The sequence below is a fragment of the Haplochromis burtoni genome, unplaced genomic scaffold (assembly GCF_018398535.1).
Source record: "Haplochromis burtoni strain Fernald_Lab_line unplaced genomic scaffold, NCSU_Asbu1 Contig_1, whole genome shotgun sequence".
NCBI classification, from domain to species: Eukaryota; Metazoa; Chordata; class Actinopteri; order Cichliformes; family Cichlidae; genus Haplochromis; species Haplochromis burtoni.
This window is the reverse complement of record NW_024582362.1, coordinates 5,981,974-6,005,518: the sequence shown is the minus strand read 5'-3', so window position 1 is coordinate 6,005,518 and position 23,545 is coordinate 5,981,974. Positions and strand designations below refer to the sequence as shown.

Genomic DNA, 23,545 nt, shown 5'->3' with positions numbered 1-23,545 from the left:
AACAAAATTGTCACTTTGCAGCTGTGTGCCCCACCAGGTGAGGCTGCAGTTTAAACACATGTCAGTCAGTCTAATGACTTACATAGCCAAGACGCTGAACCTACCTATTAGATGGACACCAAAGATTAGTGTCAGCATGTTCTCCTAGGTTAAAGGAAAACAGAGTGCAGTGAAGATGCGGTCATTGCTATGCTATTTAATCCCTCTATTTGTGTTACATTTTCAAGTAATTAAAAATCTCTGGCCATCAAAATGTAATCAGAAGTGTGAAGAAAATTCTCTCAAGACATTCAACAGATTAATGAAAATTTAATGGGATAGACAGCTTTTTGGGTATATATGCACTCATATGTATATTTTTTCTTTATACAATTATATAGAACTATAGACATATACAAATATTGTTTCTAATGTTGTTTTGTTATGCATTTACCTAATCACCTTATCTTCTCCCTCAAGATCCCCACCCACCCAAAAAAAAAGAAACAAAAAGAAAAGAAAAGCAATCTTCATCATGTTGGGTAGCAGGCAGGTTTTGGTGTGAAATCTCATCAGGAAGATTGGTTTGTCTTGTGTTATTAAACACTTTTCACAGGTTCTCTTATGCAAAAGCAAAAATCAAGCGAGCAACATATTTCTTACTATACAGCTGCTGTGCGATGGATAAAGCGGAGGTGCTTCTTGGGTTTTTCTAAGTTGATAAGAATATCAAAGCCACGTTCATTAAAATTCCACCTGAAGTGGTTTCAAAGTTATTTTGTTTACTAACATTCCTCCATGACTGCGTAAGTTTGCTAATTACATTATTTCATATATTAGCGTATAGTTTTATTGTATTTTCAGGTGATCATCAAAACTGAGGGAAAACCAGTGATCCAGCTCAAATAAATGAGAATTTTAAAGTTATTCTAGTTCAGAGCGGTGCTGTTTTTGATCAGTGATTAAAAAGAAAAATAAATAAACAAAGCTATAGGATGTAGGTTATCATGACACTGCCTGGTTTATATATTTAATACATCACAGTCAGCTAGCATAACTCTATGCATCAATGCATCTAATAAATAACACCTTAGGGAGTCTGAAGCTCTACTTTTGTTCAAAAATCTATTTTTAATCTATTTTTAATCTTTTAACAACTAGTCTTACACACATATTTTCTGAGTTTCTTTTTGTTTTATACTCTGATAAAGTGACTCAGACTATTCATGGCGTCCTCGCATGTCCCCTAGTTACCACAAGGAAGTGGCTGGAATCTAAGAGATTTCCTTGGTCCATAAACTACCAGCAAACTTGTGACCAGCAGGTTGCTGATGTGAAAGTGACTGAGCACAATTCTACTCATCTTCAACAACAACGATCAAAATGCCCTTGGCCGTAACTGCTTTTCTGAGTGTGCTAAAGTGGAGCCATTCAGTAAGCTTGTACTGTGCAACTACTCTGTGTTTGAATAGGATTGTACAGCCCATTCTGCATTAAATTTTCTGCCCTTTTCACAGAAGTTTGAGTTATTTGCAAACATTATATGTGTAAGCAAGATTTTCACAGGAGTGAGAAAACCTTTAGGGTGATATAGAATGGCAGTTCCCTAAATGAATGGCCTTTTAGAATTTCACATTTGACAATGCTCTGTACTCATACTAACATCTTGTCATTGATGAAAAACACCACAGGATTCACGTACTCACATTGCAGGCCTAGTGATAGACTGGCGACCAGTCCAGAGTGTACCTGCCTTTCACCCATTTCTTTGTAATTTACAGTCTGGACTGTACAGACAAATAACCAGACCTTACTTGCCTTTTAATAAGCATATCCTACAGGGTAAGGCTCTGACTTTGTGTACACGCATGCACCAAGCAACACTTCAGAGTATCTAGCCTACTTGGAATCTCCAAGTGGTATCCTGGTCTTTGGTTATGAGTATATAATTGAGAAATACTTATTTATTCCTCTGCTGACTTTGCATGTTTGCTCACTTCCAAAGACACGATCTCTAATTTTTATTGTAGTTTAATTTTAATGGAGACATATGGAATATCAATCGAGAATCCAGGGGAAAAAATACATTACGTATAAGTTATACATTGATTTTTTATGAAAAAAGCATACTTGGCATTTCTAGTGCTCCAAAGGCTTCTTGAGCAAGGGGGACTTGCAGGCACTGTAAGTTTCAATCCATTAGCATAGTGTATCATCAGTAATGTTCTTGGTGACTTTGGTCCCAACTGCTTTCAGGTCATTAACAAGCTTGGCCTGTGTAGTTTTGGGCTGATCCACCACCTTTCTCTTAAATCAACCTCACTTGATCAAACCTCATGCAAGATCCTGCATGGAGCGCCAGACAAACATCCATGCCAGAATCCAAGGCATTATCGAACCAGTCACCAAATGTGAGGGCTCCACCAGACCAAGCTAGACACCTTCACAAGGTTAGGCAGGTGTTGTGGCTGATGTGCATATGTTCTTGTTTGATCACAGGTATTTAAGAAATGACAGCCATTGTAGTACTTAGCGATAGTGAGCACAATAGTCTTCAGCTCAACTAAGTTTTGCACTAAAGTCTGTATTGCTTTTCTGCTCTCAAGTTACCCTCTGTGTGTCTGAAGAGCACAGCCCCACTCTCATGCAAACAGACAGTGACAAAGAGAGGAGAGAACGGAACAGAAAAGCAGTCAGACACAAATCAACACTCACAACTGGGTTACAAGTGACATCCCTTGCCTCTATCCGTGCTCCTTACTATCAGACATAATTACTGCCAGAAATTCCATTACTGAAATTAACAATAGTTTAATTTATTTTTGAATAATTTACTGTCCACCAGTTCATTCATAATGGAAATGCCCTTTTTTAAAAAGCAAATTTTGTTTTGATTGTAATAACTGTTTAACTAATTCAGCTAAAGACGTAATCAAAAAAATAAATAAAATGGTACCAATGCAGAAAGCAGAAAGGAAAAGGAAAAGGCAGAGAGTGGGGAAGGAACACTTTCAGTGACATGGCAGAGTGAAGGCTACACAGACTAGAGAGCACAGTATGACAAAAAACAACTGGGGAATACATGTTCAGTGCAAATCAATGCAAATGTGATATAAGTGCTGTAAAAGGGGCTTGTCTGTTGTCTGATCTATATTTGTGATGTGTGAGAAATGTACCTTTACTCCAGAGGATATGTAGGTGGTCCTTATCCAACGGCTGGTTCAGTATGATCAGACAGATCCTCTGTTTGCCTGAAAAGAACAGACACAAGGAAAAGGGGAAATGTGTAAAAAATAAACAATCAGATAGAAAACACAGACGACTGATGGAGCATAATCAGTAACACGTAGCAAAATAGCAATGCTAGAACATGTCATTACTTGCATGTTCAAATTAATACCTTTAAATCCAGACAGGAGACTACTGTTTGTGGCATTGAATATATTTAAAAAAATAATAATAATAAAGCAGCAATAACAAGGTTATTATAAGGCTCCACAAAGGAAAGAAGAAAATAAGAGAGAAGATTAAAAAATGAATTCATTTCAAGCAAGTCTTGGTTTCTTGAGAGATCAAAATTGGTTCCCACTCGATCCAATTAAGCTGCAAAGGGTTTGTTTGCAACAGCAGAAGATAACAAAACCTAACACCACTACGGACAGTGTGCATCCAGCTCAGACAGTGATTTCCCTTGATTATACTGCCTTTAATCTCTTTAATCAGGGTCACAATCAATGTCTGGATACCTACCATTTGTTAAAGAAAAATAAAGAAAATCAGTACCCACACTTGCACGCATTTCATTTTTTTGCCATTTAAAATCTTTAACCTTAGTTGCATATCATACATGAAAACAAAGCTAAACCTTTTCTGTCATCCTCATCTCTCTTTCTTATCAGTGTACCTCTACGTTTCTTTGTTAAAGTCTCTCTCGTGGTGTTGCTTTTCATAAACCCATTTCTTCCCTGAAGCTCCCATCAATCTCGCTTTCAGCTTTTCTTTGCTCTGCTGCTAATGCAGATCCCCTGACTAATACTTTAGAATTGTCATTTATCTATCTGCAGGAAATGGGAAAAAATGGAAACATTCATTGACAAAGTAAAAACAGAGCTGCTAGAAAAGCTTTAATGGACCAAAGACTAAAGCACAACCTTTCTTCTCCTCACCATCGCACTTTTCATGCTCATTTATCTTTCGCTCTCATGTCTGCTCTTATAAATGCTTTCCCATCAATGTTTAAGGCTTTCTTTTATAACAAAGCCAAAATGCTATCTGCAACTTGAAACACCACCTTGTGATTACTCTCTCCTAATGCGAATTTATGTAAATTCCATAACTGCAAAACAAGAAATATCCAGTAAAGCCTGTATCCCCAGTTTCCCCAGTATGGAGGAAAAAATGCAAAAACATAGAAAGAAAAATTATATATATACACACTTCAGGTTTCATCATCAATTTCTCACAGCAAAATGTGCATCACCTGGGAAAAAAAGCTCTTTTTTGGGGGGGATTTTGGACCCTCAGGTGTAAAAAGTGCATTTAGGCTTGGCTGAGAAAGTGTGGAGAAATAAAATGTCCTTTGGGTTTGTGACTTTGTTGCAGCAGTGGGCTTGATGTTGTTAAAAAGTTCACATCACTAGAAGGTCATTTCCAATCCAAAAGCCAAACCCCAGCCGGCTATGGTAAAAAGTCGAGGAAAGGAAGAGAGGATAAAGAGGCGACACAAAGGAGGGGGGAAAGAGAGGACGATGCACGGGCGGGGGTAGGTGAGGGGGAGAAAGAGGAGGAGAAGATTTGTCAGTCTTGTCTCTTAATTGGCTGGAGGTGTACAGAGAACAAAAGGCAAACTCAACCAGCCGTGACTTTTCAGATAACCCTTCGACACACAAACACTCACCTTCCCACCCCACCCCCCACACACAAACAGACACACACAAGAGGAGGTGCGTGGCCTTTCCTGCACTCCGTTTCAAAGAAATGTCACCTTGGGATTCTCTTAAAAGTGCCAGACAGCATAAATACTACAAACACGCGTGCACACGCGCGCACACACGTACAGAGTATCCAAAACACATAAGCTAGCACAAAGATATTCCAGAAATAAGTATTTATAATTAAAATGATGAAATTTAAAAGGCTAACTGTGCACACTAGGGATTTTAAAATGCAGACATCCAGGGGCTGTTCTTATATCCTCCTCAGAGTCTAGATAAGCATTTCCTCCAAGAGATTAAACTAAGGAAGCCATATAAATATATCCTAAAAGTGTATCGCTATACTGTGCACTTGGGTAAAAAAAATAAAAAAATAAATAAAAAAAATGTATGATGCTGGGAATCTCAGGCACATCTTTCACCTTTAATAGCAAGTGACAAATTTATCCACAAAATTATAACACTGGGGGTGTATGTGATTTGTTGCTTCTGCATCATTCTGCGGATTATTTGCACACCCAGAGAAATCTCTAGCCTAAATCTTGGATTTGTACAGTGAGCAAATGCAACATTGCAGCCTGTAACGCTTATCTAACATGCTTGAGTAAACATTTGTTTCAATGAATGCTTCAAAACTGCTGATAGCTTCCTGACATGAGTGAGTGTCTCTTGACTGATGTCGGTCTCCGTGCGGTACTGATTTTCAAGCTGTACACAAATAGAAAATCAACAGCAGTTCCGTCTTCCTGCGTTGCACAAATAATGCACGTGTGTGAGAATGTCAAGTATATACAAACATACCCTGTGCACACAAGCATGCAGCAAAAGTACGCCTCTGCAGTTGAACAAGATGATTGTAGTGCTTTAGACAACAAGAAATGAGATGTGACTCAAATGTGCTTTAATGTAATAAATATTTTGATCAAATATGCTAGATAATTCATTGGAGACCATCGCAAGTTGAAAGAGTGCCTTCAAATTATTTATTTCGTATGTCAATGGCAAAACTACAAACTGGGTCAGTTTAATGGAGAGAAACAGCGAGTACGTGCTGAAAGGCAGAAAGCTGCGAATATGCACTCATTGCCCACTATATTAGCTTCTTAACATGAATATCGAATCAGCTAATCAAGTCAGGCATTCGAGATGACCTGCTGAAGTTCAAACTGAACATCAGAATGAAGAAGAAATGTGACTGAAGGGAGTTTAGACAGTAGAAGTTCATAAAAACACTGTCTGGTCTGGGTCTGATGAGATGCCTGATCACTCCTTAGTATCAAGCGAACATTGTTTAAACACCACAGACTCGTATTGTTGCCAACCAAGTCCATCCCTTAATAACCAGTGTATACCAATCTTCTGATGGATGCTTCCAACAGAATAAGACATCCTGTCACAAAACTCAACTCTACTCAAATGGCCTCCACAATCATCAGATCTCAGTCGAATAGAGCACCGAAGGGATGTGGTGGAACGGGAGATTGACATCATGGATGACAAATCTGAAAAATTAAAGCATTTCTGAATCCGAAAGGGGGTCCAATCTGGTACTAGTGAGGTGTACCTAATGAAGTGGCTTGTGAGTGCACAGCTCTTTATCATAAGACACTTTTAAAACAACTTCTGTAAATATCATAATTGTTGTTTTCAGTCATACGCAAGTCAATTAAAGTTAACATACTAATTACTTTAGCTCAATTGAGTACAAGCTTGAGATTGTGATTATATTTTATGATCTGATTTAAATCCCTATATTTAGCTCACTCTCAATATAACTGCGAGACAAACTATAAGCATGCAGCTTAATCGTAACATTAGCATTAATAAATGCTCAGCCTAGAGCCAACACAGTAACTGATGAACAGAGGCAAGCAAACAAGTTTTTGTTGTTGTTGCTTTATTCAATTAATATCAACTCATTTATAGCAAACTGTTCCCAAAATGTTCCCATGTTCAGTTAAACCTTCATTTCCTTCCGTTTCTTACCTTATTGCTAAGAATTTCACGTTCATACAAAATAAACCCAGTAGCGCTTTTTTGAAAACAGTTCTTGACATCCCAGCTTTTTTTCTTAGTCCACGTTCTTGTTTGGTGATGCATTTTTTACATTCCACTCTATGAACTGTGAGGCATACACAAGAAGAGAGACGATTTTTCTAGGACTCAGACCTCAGATTCATCTTATCAGTAAAACTACACACAGTGTGTGCCTGTGATAGTTAGATGCCAAGGAATCCAGAAAGAATGAAAAAAGCCAGACCTCAGACAGTGCTCAGCATACCGTGGATATAACATTTTATCATATCTTTCATATCTTTCTGTGGAAGAATAATATTTCTAACCTGGGTCAAATTTTCATAAAATGTATTAACTCACCACCAATGACCCGAAATATACTCTTCTACTCCATTATGTTATACGTTGCTTTATAAAGTAATCCGTGGTTCACTGAAACAGATGCAGCAAACATTTATTGAAACACAGTATAAGGTGAATACAACTCAAACTAACTTGAAAGTTGATATTTGCCATGATGACTTTTATTCTTCAAAACAGCCTGAACTCTTTTAGGCAAGCTTTCTTCTTTAAGTAGTCTTCGTGAATCTTTCTCCCAGCTTCTTGAAGGTCGTTTCAAAAGGCTTTTATTCTGCTCTGTCAGGGTGATCCCACACTGCTCCAATAATTTTGAGGTCCCGGCTTCTACATAACATATTTTCCATTGGGTATTGTATGTTATCTGACTGTACATCCCTATTTCCATCAGTTTCAACAAGATCTTCAACACTACTGAATGAAAGGCAGCTCAAACCATGACAGAGCCATGACAATTCTTAATTTTGGCTTTCAGTTGTTCAGTTTCCTTAAACTTTTTAAGAGCAAACCGCACACCATGCTGTAATATGCCAAGTTTATGTTTAATAGCTTTTTGGAATTCACCTTGTTAAGGCAAAAATATTATTTTATGTCTGTCAAACTGAGTTATCTTTGGCATTTTTCATGGACTGAACTAAACAAATGGAAACAAATGTGTGTGTTATGTGTAGACACAACACTGATTCATTCTTTAAGTAGGTTAAAAAAAAATGGCTGGCTCCTTGGATGCAAAACATGAAGAAATGAGGGGAACCCTCAAGACTTTTGCACAGTACCCAACTTTTGCAAAGCTTCTTTTCCATTTCTGTTCATGTGGTCAGTAAGGTGGATTATTCTACTTTGTGTTCCTGGTTAGGTCAAAGCACGGTATTAACAGTGGAATTCACAGAAGAGCTGTTGCAGCTGACTGCATTAGATTTTAGCTAATAAAATGAGTACAGTTGTCAGGAATTACATGGAACTAATAAATGTAACTCGAGCCTGAGGAAAGTACAAGTGTCTGCTGTCTGTTCTACAGGCCAAACTGTTGTACGATCCCGTTGACCTTTACAGGTCTGGTAATAACCTGCCCTTCGGCTCACATCAGCTTTCCTTCCTCGAAGCTCATACCACCAGAGAGCTCACATAAACCTTGACCTGAGAGCAGTGGCTAAAGGCAGATATAACCAGCTTCCTTCTCAGGTCTGTAGGGCAGCCAGCCATCTGGAGAGTTTCTTTTTTAGGAGCATCACTGGGTACAGGACATGTCAGATTATCGTTAGGGTAATGAATTCTATTGTAACGTGTTAGCTTGCCTTTGGAAATGAGATAATAAATGTGCTATGTACTGAACTTAGACACATTTAATATGGATCTAAAATGTTTTGTTGGAACAAGGAGAATTTATGTGATGTCAGGCATTTCATTCAGACGCAAAAAAAGATGATTAGATTTTAGAAAGATCAAACTTAATTAAACCACCCCTTTAAAGCAAAAACATCAAAAACCCCTTTCAGCAAAAGAGAAGGGAAGGCATGTCTCATACATATGTACACTGTTGTCATGAAAGTGCAAGTGATTTGTTTTTGAGTTCTAATTCCCCAAAGACCGTGTGTCGGAGTGAGTGGGAGAAGCAGAGGGAGGAAGACAAGTGTGACAGTGATGTGAGTAAGCGTGAATTTTGATCAGATGCATTGAGATCGTCTGTGTGTGGGTGGGTGGGTGCCCCACGCAAGAGTATAGTTTGTGTATGACAAAACAACAACAACAACTGAAAAAAAGAAGACATATGCATCTGTGCATGAACCTTCAGATTTGATTGATTGTGTGCATGTGTTTTTCTGGTGAGGGAATGTGAGTTTGAAAGGCAGTACCTGAGGGCAGCAGGCAGTCCAAAGGTGTCATCTTTTCATCCATGGCTAGGATCCACAGCAGCCTGTCTTCAATCAGTCGACTCACTTGGACTTGAGGAGAACAGGGCATATGTTGCTGCTATTCTTCCTTTTGTCCGTCTGTTTTCTACTTTTATTCTTTGCTTGTAAGCCGACAAAGAAAGAAAGTCATTTAAATGTCTACCTCTGACCGAGCTTGTACTGAACTATTAATTCTCCCTAAAACAAGAAAACTGATTAAAAATACAAACATCCACATGGAAGCTATGGTCTGCATTTGTAAAATGGTAAATGGCCTGTGTTTGTGTAGCGCTTTTCTAGTCCCTAAGGACCCCAAAGCGCTTCACACTACATTCAGTCATTCACACACACATTCACACACTGGCGATGGCAAGCTACATTGTAGCCACAGCTGCCCTGGGGCGCACTGACAGAGGCGAGGCTGCCGGACACTGGCGCCACCGGGCCCTCTGACCACCACAAGCTATGCAACTTCAAGGTTTACACGCATGTTTCAAGACACAATACCGACACAACAGGGTTGCAACTAATAATTCTTTTTCTTTGCTAATATATCTGTCTTCTTTGACTGATGGGTCATGTGGACTTGGCTGAAAATGTAAAAACCTATATTGTCAAAATTGTCAGCAAATTTGCCTCAGTCTTCTTGTTCATGTCAATAATCTTCTGGTTTAACAACAATGACAAACTGATGTGATGATTATTTTTAAAATTTTCTTGCTGATTAAATTAATCAATGAATCAAACACAATACCTGTGAAAAATATAACACCATCTGTATACTAAAGAGGAACTAAAGTTAAAAATGGAGCCCAGGTAGTTAATGATTGACTAATCTGTTAACAGAAATCTTAACACCCAACCTTTTTTCTCAAATGTGTGGCTCTTGCATATCTGATGTGACAGCAAACTGAATATCTTTTGGGCAGGTTGGAATGTTTGAAGGTCATAATATATGACAGATTCGTTAAAGGAAAATTAAAAGCTGTGACTCTGTAAACTGTACTTTATATGAAAAAAGAAAGCAACAACCCTGTAGATAACCAGGGCATATAAACGACCAAAAAGGCTAAATACGCCTAAAACCTCACGAACCAGCTGATGACAGCACTAAAACAAATGTATACTTCACCTGGATCTGCTCACCTTCCAGCTTTAGCAACCAAAGCAGAGCAAACTACGAAAGAAACCCAAGTGCAGCAGGGTTTAATGATCATTATAGTACTCTGAACTCAGCAGAACCTTTAACAGCTAGCCCTCGATAACGATCAGACCCTCCCCTCACGGTGGACTCTCAAAGATATAGTGCAGGCAGTTTTTTATTTTCTCTTTCTAAAATGGATTTATTGTTTAATAGTGGGCAGTTTTCCTGTCTTTCTCCCTCATTTCTCTCTCTCTTTAATACTCCATACACATGGACTCAATGAAAGTACATTAGATCGTCTCGTTACCTCTTTAATACTAACCGACAAAGAAAATTAGCTCTTGTCACATATTAACACAGCCCTTTTCTTAAGTGCTCGACCTAAAGATCGTTCATTCATTTCCACAAGCATTTCTCCCACTTCACGTGCAACACGTGACGAAGAGAAGTCCTCCCGTCACAGACACAACAGTCCGACTTCAACAAAAGCGACACATAAACACTCTGACTTCACACTGTGAAGCTATCAGTGCTTTACTTTAAAAGAAATCCTTCATACACTCACAGACTTAAGCCGCTTCCGCCATTGATGGAGTAAACAGTCAACGAGAGGGAAGGATGTGTGCAGAGAGGGGAATGAACAGCGGCTCGTGATTGTTATGGTGACCCCTAGAGGCCAAGCGTGGAAATGGCGCTTCTTTGTGCTCTCAAATGGGAATTCTCCAAGGTAGTCCCAGGGTTTCTTAAGGAAACCTGAACAATTATAAATAATTTAACCTGACAGTTTGATTTATTTCTTTTTTCATTTTTTTTACTATATAAGAGGAAATAACTGCTGTTCTCTCTCCTTTAAGTTTACCTGCACTATCCATGCTATAAGGACAGCGAAAAGATGTCAAATTTAATAACTAAGCAAAAGAACAGCTGTGTTTTTCATTAAAGATGGCAAAACAAATCACATTCAAAAGCTTGCTATGCTGTCATATTGTGTTTACATGTGGCGTTATATGTAAAATTTAAAAATGTTAAAATGTCGGGGACCCCTGAAGCAAATCTGCACTATTGTCAACGACCCGTGCTTTGGTTTAATGAAGCATTAATAGTCTGACATTTACATGCTTCATTGATTTAGCAGGTGTAGTCCTGCTTTAAGAAAGTACAGCATTGTGGTGGATTAACCCGTATCCCAGTGTCTTTATCATGCTGCCATTCAAAGGTAGACATGAATGATTTTGAAAATTTGAAACATCTACATCAGTTCTCATGTCTTTATGAGATGTATAGCAAGATATGATAAAACATTTCTGTTTTTTCGGTTGTTTTTCTGGCTGTTAAGGTTTCTTAGACATGTAGATTTATTGGTTTAGTGGTTAAGTAGGTCAGGGTAATTGAAATAATGCTTCAACATTAATTTATAGCAACCAGTTACACCCACACCCTATCACTTAGCTTTCCCTCTGCTGTTCTCGTAGACAGGGGCACCAAATCTCACACTTGCTATACAAAAAGAAAAATGCACAAGCAAAACACAGAAAGGTAAACACACAAAACAAGCACACATACACACACGAATGCGAGCAATAGACTGATGGTGTATGCCTCAGATATCTCCAGACAGCAGTAGAAGTGAGCAACCAAATCTTTCTCAAGGTGAAGCCACTCCAGAGGCTCGTTAAAACAAACGTTGTCTCATCAATCAGCAGTTGTTCTGTCTCCCTGACACACCGCACATGCAATGTACACACTCGCAGTTTTGCACAAACATGTATGTGTAAGTCACACACACGTGCACACATGTGCCACGGGAAGTCATTCATTCTGTGGGCATGCATTATAAATGCATCTATGAATAAATTCCTGGCTCAGTGCATTCTTCATTGGAAAGGATTTCTTTTACAAGCCTACACCCACTGAATGTTTGATCAGATTTCTCTTTCACAGTGCATCCATCCAACCAATCCGCCTCGTTCTTGGACATCAGTCTTTCCAATATTTACTACTATTTCCCTTCCTTCCTCGTTTAGCATTTTTTTTTCCTGTTTAAACTTTTTTTTACCCTACACTTCCCCCTCTGAAACACTTTTACTGCTTAGAATTCCCTGATATTTTTTTAAGCTTGACTATTTGTAGGTAGTAACAAAAAGTGGGTCAGTGGTGAACTAGATAAAGATGACAATGCAGCCACTTTCTCATGAGCAGTTGAGGTGCGCGGCTATAATGAAACAGGTGATTGATGGACGCTGAATATTTAACAGCTGACGCTACACTGACAACTTTTCTGTCAGTCATTAGAAACTCAGCATGTCACCAACCCGGCACTCTTAGCTCAGGTTGTAAAGAAGGCAGGGATTGCATTCTTTAAAGTTTATTTCAGAGTTGACTGCCAATCTCAGGATTTCCAGTGATGGCAAATAAATCTGTTTTTTTTTTTCTGGATTTGGAAGAAACGTTTAATGCAATGGCCTCCTTTGTATTGTACATATATATTGAGAAGCTCCACCTGCATTGTAAGAAAATTCATGAAACATTTTTAAATGAGCAAACACTCCAGTCAGTGACTACAGTTTAAAACGACATATTTAAACAGCACAAAGAAAATTAGCTCCATCTATAATTTATACAACAGAAATATGAACAGATCTATTCTTCTGAGTACCCTCATTATTTTATCTCTTGGTTTCCTTGTACGTCTTGTTTCATATACAATATTTAATACGATTTTTAATCTAGACTTCGACCAGTCCATTCTGTAACCCTCAATTTCTTCTTTTTGAAGCATTCCTTGGTAAATGTGCCAGCGCTTGTAGGATCATTATTCTGCTGAAAAGGTCTCCTTCCAGCTCAGCATCAGCTCTTGGACAGATGGCCTCACATTATCTTCAGACACTTTTTGATACAATGAAAAATTCCTTATTGAGCCAATAACAGCAAGCTGCCCAGTCCCTGAGGCAGTAATGCAACCCTGAAACATAAAATTTCCACCACCATGCTTAACAGTTGGTGTAAGCTATATTTGGCTTGCAACACACTTTTCTGTTGTTAGTGTGGCTAAACACACTGTTTAGAGCACATTATTCCAAAGACCCTGCTTTTGTTCATTAGCAAGCTAACTGCATTGGGCGATCGTGGCTCAAGAGTTGGGAGTTCGCCTTGTAATTGGAAGGTTGCCGGTTCGAGCCCCGACTTGGATAGTCTCGGTTGTTGTGTCCTTGGGCAAGACACTTCACCCGTTGCCTACTGGTGGTGGTCAGAGGGCCCGGTGGCGCCAGTGTCCGGCAGCCTCGCCTCTGTCAGTTCGCCCCAGGGTGGCTGTGGCTACAATAGCTTGCCATCACCAGTGTGTGAATAGGTGGATGACTGGATATGTAAAGCGCTTTGGGGTCCTTAGGGACTAGTAAAGCGCTATACAAATACAGGCCATTTACCATTCCCCAGTAGTTTAATGGCTACAGCTGCACAACTGACCTAAAGATCCTGCAATGAAAATTTGGGTTTCTTGGAGAATTATGTTGCGTCTGACAGGAAGCTCTTTGAGTTAATTTGCTGGGACAGCCATTCTTTGACAAATTGGCATTTGCTTAAAATTGAGAGCTCTTTTAGATCTTTTTTTTTTTTATTGTAGAAAAATATCTTTTGAAATCTCTTACTTGTCCCAGAGGGTTATTTAGCTCTTGGCATGATGGCAACCAATTTTCAATACTTAAGAGAATGACTTGAGTAAGACAGATTTCACATGCAGCTCCCGACCGATGTCCCTGCTATTCTGAGATTTTACACATCAAAACATCACTCAAAAATAATAATAACCCAGTCCTTCACAGATCTTGAAGTTAGGTTAATACAATCGCAGATTAACTATATTGCTTGTTTGAATGTGTTTAGGAGGAAAGACAGATCGTAGAGAAGCGATTGTTACTCTCCATCAGTCTGGGGAGTGTTATAAGACCATGTCCACACATTTGAAGTTCATCATTCTATAGTAGGAAAGTTTATTCGCAAATGGAAAACATTCAAGACAGTTGCTAATCTTCTCAGGAGTGGATGCCCCAGCACATTCACACCAAAGTTAGACTTTTCTCTGAGCAATGCTCAGAGAATTAGTAAAAAAAAACCAAGAGCTACATTTCACTCTCTAAAGGCCTCAGTTAGCGTGTTAAATCTTAAAGTTCATGACAGTAAAATTAGGAAAAGACTGAACAAGTATGGTGTTTTTGGGACTGTTGCCAAGAAGCCTCTTCGCTCTAAAGGAAGATGGCAAATTTGCATCCGAACAAACCACAAGACTTGTGGAGCAATGTCTTTTGGACAAATGAGACCATATAGTGGAGATGTTTGGATGTAATGCACAGTCCCACACTTAGAGACCAAAAACTTCATATCAGCATAAACACCATGTGCCAAGTGTCAAGCAGGCTGGTGGAGGGCTGATTATCTGAACATGTTTTGGACCTTTATAGTGATTGAGTCAACAATGAACTCCTCTGAGTATCATTATTATCAAATGTGAGGACATCTTATTTATTTACTTAAATTACATGAATGATTTCTGAATGAATTTATGTTACACCATTTCTGGGGAGGGGTAGGAAACAGGAGAAGGATGCAGATTAAGTAATCTGTAGTTTTCTATATGTTGACATGTGACATCACAGAGTCCTTTAGCTGTAGATGAAGATATAACCGATTCATTTACAGCATGAAGCTCACAGCTGGCACATCATGTAACCTCAGAAAAAAAACACCTTTTCTAAGAATCCCTGTGATTTTCTTTCTGCTACTTTGCAAGGCAGGCGAATATCAAAATCTTGTGTCACATGCATTTTAATCATCACGTTTCTTTTTACAAGATATTGGTTTTCTTCCAACTATCCGGCAAAGAGCGCTGTTGACAGTTTCTCACCTGCAAAACCGAGCGAGGCAACGTTTGGTTGTAAAACGCCCGTGATGGCTGCCGAAGCAGAAACGAGCATGCTCTGTCATTCTTTTCTCAAATTATTACCTGCTTTCAAATATTATGGTGAGGAACTGCTGTGGACTTTCTGATTTCATTTTCTCCTCGAGGTCACATCATGCTGAAGAGACTGTGTTTGTCTTTAGTTCAATTTAATATCTCTTATCAGTGGATACATGGGTCATAATAATGCCCCTTTGCCCCTCGGCAGAAAACACCTGTTATTCTAGCAGATAATGAAACTGAAAAGGAGAGACACTAACTGACATGCAAATCCAGACTCTCTCCCCCTCGCAGGCACTCTCTCTTCCTTTAATATTCCCTATCATTACCTTTACTTCTTTCTGTCATTTTTCTTTCGCTTGTTCTTTTTTCTTCAGTAATATGCTTTCTCTTTGTCTCTCTTTTATTCCTTTTTATCTGTCTTAACCTCATATCCCAGCTGCCTTTTTCCTTTGCCGGCTCTCTTTTGTCTCTTCCTTTGCTTTCAGCTTTACTTCCCTTCATTGTGCCTATCTGCTCCTTTTCTGTCTTGCTGTGGGGTTTTGTACTCGTGCGACATTTTACTTCACCTATAATGATTTCTTTTTTATGGCAGATAACAACTCAAACAAGAAAGTTCGGGTTACTCAAGGGATATTACAGCTTTGCTCAGTTTGGGGTCAACTCCTCACATACTGGCTACTGTTGATGAAGTGGTAGGAGAAATGTGCATCTGAATTAGGGCTAAGTAGGCCATATTTCATCTTTATCTGCCAATTATGATGACCCATTTTTTTGTTAGAAATGAACAAGATAGGAGAGTGATGCAGGACAGACTTTTTCTTCCACTTGTGCCTATTGTGGAATCTGATGCCATGGTCAACAAAGGTGAAAAAACAACACAGTTCACTGCATCTCTCTTGGATGAATTACTCTCCTAAAGCTAATAAATATCCCCTAGTGGAAAAAGACTGAGTCTAAATTACTTCAGGTACACCCGAGCTCTGAGGAATGGGTCACTGAGAACAAGGAGGGCATATTACAGGTGACTGGCTGCTCTTACATGGGCAGGGTGGGTATTATTGACTACTTGGCAGCTTCTTCCCTCTGGCATCACCTTGCTGTACTTAATCCCACAGAGGCTTCCTCTCATATATCCAGGGGAGGACTTTCCCCCCCCTTTTTTGTCACAATATCATTGCCTAAGGGCTGGTGTCTCTCACCTGCCTGTTCAGAAGCAGCACGGATAAAGACCAAGCATGAGGTGGCATCATTCCAGCAGCTATAAACTCATATGTTTTGAGCAAGCCAATATGTGTGCTCTTAGTGAGTACTGGGACTGACGTCTGAGTGTGGACATTTTCTTTTCCACATGTAAAGCCAAAAATGACCGCCCTGAGTTATTAATAACTCATGCCTGTGATTCTACACATCTGCCCTGAGGGGCTGGTACCCACCGAGGTATACATTAGCTCGTGGTGTAATATGTACAGTGAGGTTTAAAGAGGAAAAGGGCAGTAGAAGTCTATCATCTGAAAAATTTATATTTTCACTTATACAGACTGAGACAGACTTCTGCAAAGGTCGGTATCACAGTCAGAGCACATCATCTGTCGCCTAAGGGTTAGAAAACAAACAAAAAACAGAGATGACCACGTTTGGACTGACCTCCCAGAAACTTCTGGAGGTGCTCACAGGGGAGCTTCTGAGGGCTTTGCCAGGTGCTGTGAGAAATGATGCAGATGGTGCCTGGCGATGCCACGGGGGAGGAGATTTCTGATTTCCCTGCAGTGCAAATACCAGTTGAAACTGGGGTTTGGCACAGGGTAATGGAGGCAAACTCTGAGTGTATGGGTTATTTTAGACAGATGCCGAGGACAGGGTTTCTCCACAGCATGTGTTAGGGTCGTGAAGGCACATTGGTGTTGATGAAAAGTTCATAGCATAACCTGTATTTGCAACAAACACCTTTTAGTACTGTGTCAAAATTGCTACACATACAAAATATCTAATATTGACATTTCTTTATTATTTTCCCTATTTACTGAAAGTAAAGTTAATGTTTGTCAATATGTCATAAGTTAAACACCTTGCATGGACCACCAGTGGCAGGAGGGTACCAGCTCTCCTTCGGAGGTCAAAAAACCTGCACATGGCTGTAATTTCAGAAAATAGCTGAAAAGTGTTGCACAGTTTAACTGTGTAGCTTGACTGCCTACAGGTTACATGTATTTGTACTTGCTCAGTGCTTAGTGCGATAGGCTGGAGGTAAACTTTGTAGGCGTCATCAGGCACATGTACTGTGTTCTCCATGTAAAAAGACCAAAATCTTCTATTGAATTTTCTGTTGCTAGGCCAAGTTGCCCCCTTGGGTGATGCACACGATAAGGATGAGTGTTTAGGTCTGGGGCTGTGCTCAAAGAGATGGTCTCAGCTTGCCTAAGGGTGAAGATATATTTTTTACACTTAAAATTATACTGTCACAGGGAGAATACTTTTGCAGGTTCTGAAATGAATTCATGTATAATATATACCGAGACAAGGTCCAACATTTCTACATTTCATTGCCAGTGCTGCTTCCTCTAACATTGTGGATTTGTGGCATTTTCTGTGTGTGTGTTTGCATTTTGCTTGATTAATCTGGTTAAACTGTTTTTTCCCTCTGTGTGATTTACATTTGTACAGGCATTTTTGAGTTGATGCAAAGTGTACTCATTTCATTGTCTTCTTGCTGTATATTTCACCAAAAGCTTCCACCCATATCACTTTCCCTCACACACTCTATTTATCTTATGTCCGTAGTGCTTTCTCTTTTCCCCTTCCTACTTCATTCTTTCTCTAAAGCACAATTGATCTTTCTCTCTCTTGCCTGCCCAGTCTCTTGGGTTCTGTGTTGTCTAAACACACAGACCAACTGAAACTCTGACAATGAATCAATCAGTTTAATGAATGAACTGTCCTCGTCTCTCTGTTGCCATTCTTCTGAAGGACTATTTGCACAACCCTCCTTGCTCTGGCATTGTCCTTCTTAATTTTCAACCTTCTCTTCAAACCGATCCAAAAATACCTCAGACAAATGCAATTTTTAAGGAGAAAAGACCACCTGTCCTTGAGCACATTTCTCACCAACACTAACCTCCACAAGTGGTACGAAAATATTGAAGTAGGTCTACAGTATTTTTTTTTTTTTTTTACTGCTAATGCCCACTTACCTTATGGGTTCAGTAAGTGAAGGTAGAAAATTAGGCCATCAAGAGCAGTCGACAACCACCGGTCTCTAGGGAACAAATCATGCATTTCCTGAGTGTTTGCCAAGTGGTTGCTTAAGAATATTGCCAGTGAAACTGGTCACAAAAAGATATACATTTCTGGACTGAAAACCTCGTGATTGCTTTGGTTGCTAGCCGATTCCTACAGCTACTTGTAGTCTGTATGAAAGATGCTGACTTGTTTGCAGACTTTTGCCAGCTACTCTGCTAGCAGTGGGAAAGGAGATTGTTTTCTTTCAAAGTAAAAGTTACATCCTTCAAAATGTGTGTTGACCAGACACAATTTTTACTTTGAACACGGCCATTCTTTTCAAAGAAATCAGCATCTTTCATGCAAATTATGTGTGGCCATGGCAACCTGCTAGTTGCAATCATCAGCAATCATAGGAAATGTTTTTTGGTGCACTGGCAAATGGATGAAGTCAGGCAGGAATCTCTATGAACAATATTTGCAGATGACACTGTGATCTGTATTGAGAGTAGGGAGAAGGTAACAGAAACCCTGGAGAGTTGGAGGGAGGAAAGAAGAAAGTCAGTAGAAGCAAGAAAGATTACATGTGAGTGAATTAGAGGGGGCAAGTGGAAAGATGAAGATGCGAGGAGCAGAGGTAATGAAGGTGGATGAGTTCAAAAACCTTGGGCCGCCTATCCAAAGCAATGATCAGTGCACAAATGAGTGGATGGAGACAAGTGTTGGGTGATTTCCAACAGAAGGATAGCAGCAAGAGTGAAAAGGAAGGTATACAGCATGGTAGCAAGACCTGCTGTAATTTATAATTTGAAGACAGTGGCAGTTACAAATTGACAGGAGGCTGAGCTGGAGGTGGCAGAGTTGAAGAATCTAAGGTTTTCTTTGGGAGTGCCAGGAGGGACAGGATTTGAAATGTGTATATTAGACGGACAGGTTGAGCGGTTTGGAGACAAAGTCAGAGAGGCAGGGATGAAACAGTTTGGACATGCGCAGAAAAGGGTTAGCGGATATACTAGAAAAAGGATGCTAAAGATGGAGCTGCCATGCAGGAAGAAAAGAAGAAGACCACATTGTTTGTTTTTCATGTATAAATGTAAATGTATAAAGTTATTTAAAGATTTGTGTGAATTCTGATGATTTACTAGTTATTAGAGGATGTTAAGCAGTTCTTTACTGCATTTATACTCGGGAGTTCTAGTATGGTCATGTAAAACAAATAAGAAATACAAAATGCAAACTATAAGCCCAGACTTCAGATGGAGGTCATGTCTAAAAGTGTGAGAAAGATCCACTTTAGAAATCCTCAGTGATTTCACTGGAAAGCACTGAGTGTACCACAGCAAGGTATCGAGGAAGACGATGGGAAACTATACAGTTTGTGTCCCCGTAGGAGGGTGCATTTGTGGGATGGTGAACATACACATAAAGGGTATACCCTGACATTAGAGATTGTTGCTGACAGCACAAACTCAGCTGGAGGTTAGATGACAACATTTGAAGTGAATGCCAACAGAGTCAACAAAGTTTGTGAAATCCTGAGGACATTTAACCAACTGATTGATCTCTAGGGAGACTAGTTTTCCTTTTTTTATTTACACAGTCACAAAATGCATCTGCAATACAACCTCACGGCAGTTTGTTAAATATTCGTAAAGTTAAATCTAGTTGTGTTCATGGACACGAACTGTAGGGCTTCTAGTTTGAGTCACAGAGTCCACCCTAGGAGGAGGAGGAGGTGGCAGCGATGCAAGCCCGGTTCATCGCTGGACCATTATTTTTACACACTGACTGATGTTTTCTTGTCACTGACTGTCTGGTTAAATTTAGCCATCAACATTATTTGGTTATTAGCAACAATTGACTTCATCAACAACACATGGTTTGGCCCATCTTTGACGGCTCTATTTCCCCGGCAGCCTGGAAAAGGAAAAAAGTTTTTACTTTCAAAGCCATGAAATTACTCACTGTTGCCTGTCTGCTTATGACTATTGAACTAAATTTGTCATCTTAGTCAAACCTTGAGTGATGGATAATTACCGTGGAGTGTATCGCTTTGGCATCTTCGTTATCAAGTATTCAAATAATCAAACAAAACTGTGACAACAAACCTCCTGACACCATGCTTCTGTCCTCCAGGGAGGATGAGTTTCTTATTTTTCTTAACTTTTCCGCCCTCTTTCATGGGTGAAGGGAGCATAAAAGATCATTATTTCTTTCCTGTCACACTGAGTGAAGCACTATAATCTCAGGAGAGGCTGCTTTTTTGTTATTTGTATGTGTTTGTATTAATGCTCTGTGGGAAATTCATAAGTATTTGAGAGAGAGAGAAAAAAAAGACACTTACATGTTGCTTCCCTTTCAGATCTCATAACATAGTCGCTGTAGATGCACAATAAAATCACTAAAAAGACAAAAGAAAGAGAGGACTAAAGAAATGTAGACCTCATATGAAAGCGAGACACATAAAATTAAACGCTGACCTATCAACTTTTTGTCTCAGTTTACTGAGATGTTGCGTTCTTCACTCTCATATTGGTATCTATTCTGGGTTGGATCTGGGTTACACTGTTCTTATTAGCTGGGTTCCCAAAGAAAGATGATTTTCTGTGGCATAATGGAACCATTTGATTTCCCTAAAACCAAATCCTCAGTCACAGTTGCGCACCAGGAAACCTTAAGTAAAAGTTAATTAAAAGATTTTCCAACAGTTCCAGGTCTGGATTACATTTCAGAGCACGGGATAGACAGATCTCTGAGTCTGTTCGCTGAAACTCTGAAAATCCTACTTTTTCAAGGCTTTATTACCTGATAGAAGGTTTTCACAGTGTGTGAAACTTTGCTCTGCTGCATACTCACACTCATTCCACCCAGTCATACAAGAGGGTGTTAAGTATACACACAGAACAGACTTTTACTATTCAAACCTGAGTGGAACAGATGAGGATCAAGTACCTTGCCCAAGGAGACTCTTTAAATGACACATTTTTCAAGGTAGAATAAAGAAATGCTTCTCCTCTTCCCTGTCCAGATTTTCACAGCTTGTTCAGGGATTCGAACGGGTAATCTTGTGGTCCTGAGCTCAGGTCTCTAATCTTTTGGTTAGCGCTGCCTGAATTTATGTGGAGAAAGTGCCAGGGTAAAAGAGCGGGGACCTGAGAAATCCTCTTGCCATCCCAGCAAGGAAGAACTTGCGACAGAACAGCAATGGAATAACTTCTCCTCCAGCTAACTCCTCCAGCTATGGCTTAAATCTTAAATCTTCAATTGGTATGTGGACACACAGCTTCAGCTCCAAACTCAGCAAAGTATAATTTGAAGACTTTCTAGTTTAAGTGTAGGAGGTGCCTGTGATTACTTCGGTTTGAATCTCAGCTTCTATGGAGCCTTAAATCGAATTTACCTACACCCCACCTCTTGCTGGTAAAATATTATACTAGTGGTATGTTGGATGTGGCTTTTGCTGCAAACTAAATATACTGTCAGAGAGAGAAAAAAGTGTTTTGAGCCTAAATTTAAAGAGTTTAAGATGCAGGCAATGAACATTTGTCTTTTTGGAAAAAAAAGTACGTCTGCAACGTCTATGGTATTTATGATAAAGCAAAAAAAAAAAAGAAAAAAGTATTTATTTCACCGTCATGCACTCATTAAATAACTGCTTGCCTCTTTTTGGTGATGTGCATATACTCTAGAGAAAGCATTTGTGCAAGCTGGAAGATGCACAGAGCCACATACTGAAATTTTTAATCTGCCGTTGTTTGAAAAGGATATAAAGGTTATTTCTTCCTCTACTCAATAAGACCCTCTGGCTTAAATCGGGACTCTTGATGACATCATTACAGAGAGCAAAGGATTACTTGGGTTTATTCAGTGTGTTCACCTCAGCAGTGCTTTGTCAGCATCGGTAGGGGAGGCAATTCAGATTTGCTTTTTAGTTGGCTGTGCTGGTTCGAGGTCCACGCTTAACCTGGTAATAACAGGTATTTACAGGGTAAAGCACAAAGGAAATAACACGCAAGGAATTTTCTTGGATTTGTTGATATCCAAGGTTTTTAAAAAAAGATCTGGTTTGAAAAGCTCGAGGGAGTAAATTTGAAAACTAGCAATATTCAGACTAATCAGCTTTTTTCAGACAAGCATCGGGGCAGTTTAAAGAGTCAAGCATAGAACAGATGGTAGAAAAGATGCAGAAAAGACGCAAGAGGACACAACCAAGATAGCTGAAGTGATGTTGTTTTGCTTGTCCTGAACTTTACACTGAAGTTCAAAGCTAAAATTGGAATTTTCTTTTAGTTTAATTCATGTTTTTGTAGCAGATAAGAGGGGAAAAATAGAGATTAAGAAATGATGGAAGAATGGGAGGAAGGAACGGGAGGAGAGAAGAAAAAAGATTTCTTTTGTCAGATACAGAGTGGAATACATTATCCCTCAAGAGCTGCTGTTGGGGCTAGATTTAACCTACAAGCAATCTTCCTGGAGAGTGTCTGCATTCTGTGTGTGTGTGTGTGGTATGCTGCTCTGCAGTCTCTTGGGGCAAGCCTTTCATCCCTCAGAACAACATACCACACACAGTCTCTGCTCTCGGTCTTTCGCTTCTCTCTTGTATGCTTTCTATCTCACAAATGCAAAAACTCACACATACACCCTCATTCACTCGGCTGCCTTCCAACTTCTCATATTACACTTACACATATTCTCACATTCTCCCTTAAAGACAGTACATCTTGTGGAATAAGACCTTAGGGCTCACATATTATTTTCTGATCTTATAATATGAACTGCCCTCTTTCAGTTCCTACATTAGAAGGGACGTCACTGGACAGATGTTTTGTAAAACAGTTAAAAAAACATTAAAAAAAACCTTATTTAGACTAATCAGCCTTTGCAGATGTTGGTACTATGTCATTTTGCTGGCTTTTACGCCTAAAGTTGTCTAATAGCATTTGGAAATCTTTGGGGGAGTCAGTTTTAAAACTTGAACAGGAACTTTTTTCCATGTGTAAAGGAGCGGTGACAGTTGTGTCACTGCTGGTTTTTATGGGTTAAAACACAT

The 23,545-nt window shown here is 39.4% G+C and overlaps 1 protein-coding gene across 1 annotated transcript in view; it reads right to left on the bottom strand.

Annotated features, from left to right (window-relative positions):
• The window catches only part of tpk1 (thiamin pyrophosphokinase 1), an 80,295-nt gene extending 69,325 nt beyond the window's left edge, over window positions 1-10,970 (bottom strand). The window contains exons 1-3 of the mRNA XM_005912062.2: window positions 10,888-10,970; window positions 9,140-9,300; window positions 3,156-3,230 (exon numbers count right to left, since the gene is read on the bottom strand). Coding sequence (XP_005912124.1) covers window positions 3,156-3,230; window positions 9,140-9,248 — 184 coding nt within the window. The 5' untranslated portion in view covers window positions 9,249-9,300; window positions 10,888-10,970. The remainder of the gene's footprint in view (window positions 1-3,155; window positions 3,231-9,139; window positions 9,301-10,887) is intronic.
• Window positions 10,971-23,545: the final 12,575 nt, after the last annotated feature.